Source organism: Alosa pseudoharengus, unplaced genomic scaffold, assembly GCF_046254945.1.
Source record: "Alosa pseudoharengus isolate Yale_2024_CS ecotype anadromous, Long Island Sound unplaced genomic scaffold, YU_APseudo_1.1 YU_APseudo_1.1_scf_20, whole genome shotgun sequence".
Taxonomy (NCBI): domain Eukaryota; kingdom Metazoa; phylum Chordata; class Actinopteri; order Clupeiformes; family Clupeidae; genus Alosa; species Alosa pseudoharengus.
Window position 1 is genome coordinate 1,380,491 of NW_027468664.1, and position 7,362 is coordinate 1,387,852.

A 7,362-nucleotide genomic window follows, 5' to 3' on the forward strand; every position below is an offset into this window, starting at 1 on the left:
CACAAACAGTTATATGTATTCACCTCTATTCACACACAATGAGGCATTATTTTCAGTTGTGATTGAGCTGTATATTTGGAGAATCTACAACAGGTCTGCACAATGAATTTTGAAAGGCAACTGCGACTATTGTACGTCTGCCCCATTTCTGATACCGTGGGGGAAGAAAATTAAACCGTGGGTGGCCGCCACTACCAAATCAACATAGAGGAAACACTGGTATCCATATGGGATTTTACAGATGATTTCAATATTTGAGGATTAAAAAAAAAGATAATCAATACATTGGCATTTTTTTTTTTTTTTTAACATTAGATTTTAATGCGTGTAATGTTCAATGTATTCAATTATATTTCTCTGATATTTTAGCCATGTGTTTAAATAGGCTTAACTATTTGGTATTCTAAATACAGTCTCTTATACAGTAAATTATAAATGTATTATTATGAAATAAGTAGTGCCTTGTCTTGTCCACAATAACTACTTTAGTTTATGCTTCATGCTGCTTATCGCAAGAAAATGTATTAATGCCTAATGATCACTTTATTAAAATGTATTAATGCCTAATGATCACTTTATGCAAACTACCGTCTGTGTCTTTTACCTCCTAAAGGCATTGTAAACTATGAACTTTCATGTTGTAAACAAGTTAAAAATATTTATCGGCCGTCATAAGCGTTGATACAGATATATCGGTAAATTGCTAATATCGGCCGATAATATGGTCACACAGACCACACCAGGCTCTAGTTCAGAACAGGTTAGCTCCTCAGATATTATGGGCTGGATATTGTATTCTTCCACTGTCCTGTTGGGTCTGTCTGTGTGTGTGCTTCTACTCTCTCTCTCTCTCTCTCTCTCTCTCTCTCTCTCTCTCTCTCTCGGAGGAACAGTAGGTTTGCTTGTTTACAGCTGCTGTGCTATTTTGGCATTCCTGATGCTCTGTCTCGTGCTGTGCTGTGTGTGTGTGCACTAGCTCCTATCTGATGTGTTTGTATCTGAGCTACTTGTGTGAGCAGTGGTGTAGGCTCTGAGCTGTGTGTGTGTGTGTGGGGGGGGGGGGGGGGGGAGACAGCTTGGTTTAAATAGTAAATAGCTGTCTGGTCTGCTGCGGTCATGCTTACCCAGGGGTGTGTGTGGGGGGGGGGGGGATGCAGATACACGCATACACACACACGGATACACGCATACACACATACACACACACACACACACACGGATACACACATACACTAGAGTGTGGCTACCCGACCCGAGCCCGACGGGTCCCGACGGGTCGGGTCGGGTTCGGACAAATATTTAGAAATTGTAGTCGGGTTCGGTTCGGGTTCGGACATGGGGGCGATATGCATTGGAAGCTTTACATTTAAAATGTCTTATGTTGGGTAACCAACAGGTCTGCTTTACATGATGCAAACATTTGTTTTTTCAGAATAAAGTAAAATGTAAAAAAGACCTAATAGCTTTCTTCCTGTGTGCAAGATTTGTTTATCGTGACAACGCATTTCAGGCGGCATGCACATGCGTTGTCACGTCTCACGACTACATAAACAAAGGTTAGGCACATCGCACATATGCACATAAGCACAGTCTTGGGTGACGTTAAAAAAAGTTGTTAGCCTATCAGATTTTAGGATTATTTGCGTTGCATACTGTGGTGAAGACATAGGCTACCGGTAGGCTATAAGGTCGTCTCGTTCAGCTGGATGAGGATTTCCTCGAGTTGCCCCAATTAACGTCGATGCTGCATATGGTTCAGTGACAGAGGCACTAGTTTCAACGACTGTTGCAGTTCATTTTTAAGACTTTTCGGCAATGGTAAGACAAGAATTCTATTTAGGCTATGCTTGCTTGGGCGTCTTGTGTTAATGTGCGCTGTGTGTGACCTGCGTGGGCTCGGGTCGGGTTCGGACATAAAAATGAAAATGCCTGTCGGGTTCGGACGCAACTCTGTCGGACGTGGGCCGGGTTCGGACAGAAATTTGCGGCCCGATCCGCACTCTAACATATATATATATATATATATATATATATATATATATATATATATATATATGTTTATATATATATATATATATACACACACACACACACGCACACACACACACTGATACTGTACATGCGCACACATACATGCACACATGCCTTACAGTAATTTTGGACTGTAACTAATCTTTTCACTTGCTAAGTTGAGTAAGTAGTGTTAATTGACCTGAATGAATGACAAAACACCGGTGATTTCAGAGTAGCAAGAGGGGCTTCGATTTCAGTCGATTGATGTAGGCTGTAGCGTCTTGGCATATATGCTGGACGTGACATTGGGGGTGTAATTTCAATAGATTTCAAATTAAAATCGAAATCGTGACACACTGATACTCACACACTCACACTCACACTGATACTCACTCACACACTCACACACACACACACGCAGATAATGCATGCATTCAGCATGAAAGAAGGTTACTTGTAAAAGTGTAATTCTGCTACACAGACTTTGACTGATCCTATAGTATAAGTGTGTCATGTGTGTGTGTTTGCCTATCCTGACATGTGTTTGTGTGACCATTAGGGCTGGGACAAAGCGTCGACGCAAAAAATACGTTGGCGCAAAATAAGCGTGTCAATTCGTCAAGCATAACGTGTGCCGCTAAATATTTTTCATTTTACACCTTCAGTGTTTCCCATAGGTTGACTAATCTGTGACTGGGCGCCACGAAATCAAAACTGGCCACCACACATTGATGTTCTATGTTGTACTATTTAAATTAAAGATAAGATAAAATCCTTTCATTGAGCTGCACCTTTTACACACGCAGCCTTTCCGTGCCCCGCCCCGCTCTCTGTCGTAGCCCGCTGCCCCTCCTCTGCATGTGCATTTAACAAAATATTCACGATTGTTGAAGGGTTGTTGTTGCCACATAGAAGCATTGCATAGAACACGGCGGGCTAAATTGCTATTAAATCCGATTAGCATCGTGACCATGCTGCGCAAATTCAGGCACTCAATTAGACCTATACACTACTGAACTTTATTGAATGCTACCTCTGACTAAGAATGCATTACTTTGCACTTGTATAGTCTTTTATTTTGGAATCTTAAGAGCAATAAACATATATTGCAATTTTAAGGAATTCATGTTTTTTCATAACATGTATAAGTTGCTATTAGTCAATGAATGGGGAGATAATCGAATAGAATCGAATTGGACTGAAAATGAATCGGTAGATTAATCAATGCATCGAAAAAATAATCGCTAGATTAATCGTTTATGTCTGTGTGTGTGTGTGTGTGTGCGTGCGCGCGTGTGTGCGTGCGTGTGTGTGCGTGTGTGTGCGTGTGTGTGCGTGTGTGTGCGTGTGTGTGCGTGTGTGTGCGTGTGTGTGCGTGTGTGTGCGTGTGTGTGCGTGTGCGTGTGCGCGTGCGTGTGCGTGTGCGTGTGCGTGCAGGTGAGAAGGCGAAGGCCAAGCTGAGTCTGGAGGAGCTGCAGATCAAGAAGGTGAAGAAGAAAAAGCGCAAGAGGCGGCGTGAGGAGGAGAAGAGGCGCCGACCCAAGATGCACAGCCGCTCCAGCCAGACGGACCTGCCGGGCGGCGCCTTCAAGCCCCCGCTGCCCGTCCAGCAGGGCGGCGCTGTGCTGAAGCAGGAGAAGGAGAAGAGCGCGTCGCCGCGCGGCCTGACCCCCACCTCTGGCTCCGCCCCCGCTGCGGAGGTGGCCAAGGGTGCGTCGCCGTGCCGACTGCCCGGAGTGGAGGCCATGGAGTTCGGCCGCCTGGTGCACGTGGAGCAGCAGCCTAACGGGGGCGCTCTGGTGCTGCATGCGTACAGCCGCGAGCTCGCCGTGTTGACCCCCGCCCAACTGCAGCGCTTCGCCCACGAGTTCGTCACGCTGGCCTTCAGCGAGGACCCCGCTGGCGCCGCCCACTACGTCATGGGCATCATCCACGGAGCCGCCGCCTACCTGCCCGACTTCCTGGACTACTTCTCCGGAAAGTTCCCCACCGCGCCTGTCAAGATGGAGATCCTCGGCAAGAAGGACATCGAGACCACCACCATGGTCAACTTCCACAGCCAGGTGTGTTATATGCACATACACACACACACACGCAAACGCACACACACGCACTCACACCACCACCATGGTCAACTTCCACAGTCAGGTGTGTTATATGCACATACACACACACGCAAACGCACACACACGCAAACGCACACACACGCACTCACACCACCACCATGGCCTACTTCCACAGTCAGGTGTGTTAAATGCACATACACACACACGCAAACGCACACACACGCACTCACACCACCACCATGGTCAACTTCCACAGCCAGGTGTGTTAAATGCACATACACACACACGCAAACGCACACAGACGCACTCACACCACCACCATGGCCAACTTCCACAGCCAGTTGTGTGAGAGATAGATAGATAGATAGATATAATATGTGTATATATATATGTGTGTGTGTGTGTGTGTGTGTGTATGTCCGCAGGGTTGTAAAAAGTATTAAAAGTTAGTAAATGAAATTAGCCAAATTTAAGGCCATTTAAAAGTATTAAAAAGTAATAAACGTCATCTGATGAGGTATTACATTTTCAAACCACTAACTATGAGGTTTTCCATTTGTGTTAAGTGCAGGCCTATCTCCTAAAATTCGCGTGAATTTATTTATATTATATTAATTATATGTGCGAGTAGGACCTGAGCGATATGTCGGTGTGCGTTCGCGGTAAAAACGTTTAGCGCCCCCTCAAACTCTATGCTCAAACTGGATATACGGCTGGCTTACTGCCAAACTTTTTGCCAAAAGTTCGCTACCATTGACGAAGTCATAGGGAAATGTAATTTTTTGGACATTTGGTTAGAGGACTCGAGATAAGACTGGCTTAGGCTAGTTGCCAACAGCCAAGAGGCTTATTGCCACGTCTGTAAAAAAACACAAAATGTCACCTGGATGGGAGTGAATGCCGTCAGGTAAAAAATTGAGTCTACTAGCCAGCAAACAAGAATGTGCGGACGTAGTCAGAGGTGGAAGAGTCGACTGCCTGGCTCAGTGGCTCATCGGCCACGTAGGGCTACTGTCTCTCCACATAAATATGAGTCATTGAAGCTATCAGCATGTCTACGCTACCAGCTGTCATTGTCATCCAAAAAAGTAATAATTTGCGCCATCGTGTTTTCAATGACAAAGGCTGTAAGAGCAGCAGACATAGCCTAAACTAGGCCTACATACAGGATCACAATAACCCATTTTCAAATTAAAAGTCCCCATAAAGGCAGAAGGCCTTTTCATTCAAACAAATATATAATTAAATGAAAGGGGGAAAAAAACAAGAATATAACATGTAAACATATGCACATGTTATAAGGGGTTATTTGCAATGAGCTACCCCTGCCTTAAATACAGAACAGAGGGTAAATATAGGTCTTACAGTGTTGCTTTGTTTAGGCGATAAGATAAGGTTTAGGCTATACAATTTAACATTTTCTACCCTCAGGCTGTATTGTAATATGCTATCAATATATTATAATATATATTTTAAGTCAATTTGTCAATTAGTTTCCACAAAATTCCCCAGAAGTCTCCATTTAAGGGGTTATTTTTCAAAAATTTCGTCACGCGGAGCATGCAGGCCCAAAAGTATTTTATCACATGGGGCCCACATTCTCCAGCAGCACCCAATCAATAATTAGTATTTTTGTAAAATGTGACCACCTATTTTTGAATGTGATACCTTGACAAGTATATGAGACAGCAAGGGTGGGTGTGTGTGTGTGCGTGTGTGTGTACTGCGTATGGTCGTGGGCCTATTTGGAAGAAGGTCCAGTAAACCTTTTCTGATTTTCATTTGTCATTTTGTCTTGATTGAGATAGAATGATGGTGAAAGAAAGAGTGTAGTGCTGGAGAAGTGGTGTGTGCTCTTTCTACACATAACAATGAAATAACTTTTTATCTTGGGTTAGGATTAAATAACAAATAATTGTGTATAGGCCAGTGTTTTTATTGAAGCAAAAAAGGAACAAAGTATTCAGTAACTGTAATAATAGATACTTGATTTGAATTGTAAGCATTGCTACACTTTCTTACTCAGAAAGTTAAGTAACAAAATGACAGTAATCCGTTACTTTATAATTAGTTACCCCTATGGATGTAACGATTACCGGTATAATGGTAAACCGCGATAAAAATGTTGACGATAATAATTACCGTAAGTCAGACATTCATTCTATCACTTGTAATATGAATGTAGCTTTTTTCCTACAACTAGGTGAGATAATTGGCTATGCCTGTTACTGAAGTTCCACAGTTAGCTAGCTAGCAAGCTAACCGTTTTAAATGGGATATGGTAAGTGTAGCTAGTACGTGCTGAATGGATTGTGATGTAGCCTACATCGTTTCAACATGAGTAAGTTACATACACATAATTCTTTATAACTGCCGTGTTAGTAAAATTATTGAATGGCCTGTAAATTAATAACTAGATGTAACGTTAAGGTGTGATTAGGCTATCTGTCTTTCCCATTAGAATCAATGATATATGTTAACTTGTTTTCCGCTAAAATGGGGCGTGATGCAGATTAAATGTAGCCTATCTTTATGATGATGCACCTTTAGTAGGCTACGTAAAGGCATGCTGCACACACTTGTTTGGGCTTACGAGCCGGCCAAATAGTAGATTCGTACAATAAACACCGACGCAGTTCTGAACTCCCGGTCAGCTGAATAGTGTTTTAAATTGCTGTGGACACCGATGCCGACATGAGTGCGATGCACTCTGCTTTCAACATTCATTTACTGTACATTAGATTCCATTCTTTTCAATACAACTCTGCCGCTGTGTAAATCACGATTCAGTTATATTTGGTCGACGCCGCTCCATAAAATCCATTGTTCATCCAGTGTTTGCGTGTTAAAAACTTCGCCGTTGATATGTGTGGCAAATGACAGTGCACCATAGACTGTAGGCCTATAAAATGGCAGTGCACTCATGTCGAAAAGTTCCTTATTTTCAACTGAACTCAAAGATAATGAATATAGTATTTTATGTTTGTTATGCCCTTAATAAGCTATATTTCTGAAATAATCAAATAGACCTACGTCTTAAGTTAATGAAGTAATTTGTTTTGCTTTCATTTGAATCCTAATCAAGATACACAATAATTGCTTTATGTTGTTAAAATGGACTCCTGGAAAGTTCAGAAATGCAAAATAATAGAATTTTAATCATGCGATAAAATATGTGATATGTGATTAATCGTGATTTACTATAGGAATTCAGCGATTAATCGCGATTAAAATTTTTAATCGTTTGACAGCACTAATAATATATATATATATAGTTTTCCTT

The 7,362-nt window shown here is 42.3% G+C and overlaps 1 protein-coding gene across 1 annotated transcript in view; it reads left to right on the plus strand.

Moving 5' to 3' along the window:
* Window positions 1–7,362, plus strand: part of LOC143135866 (uncharacterized) — a 40,173-nt gene that overhangs the window by 16,327 nt on the left and 16,484 nt on the right. Inside the window, exon 3 of the mRNA XM_076296192.1 lies at window positions 3,451–4,076. Coding sequence (XP_076152307.1) covers window positions 3,451–4,076 — 626 coding nt within the window. The remainder of the gene's footprint in view (window positions 1–3,450; window positions 4,077–7,362) is intronic.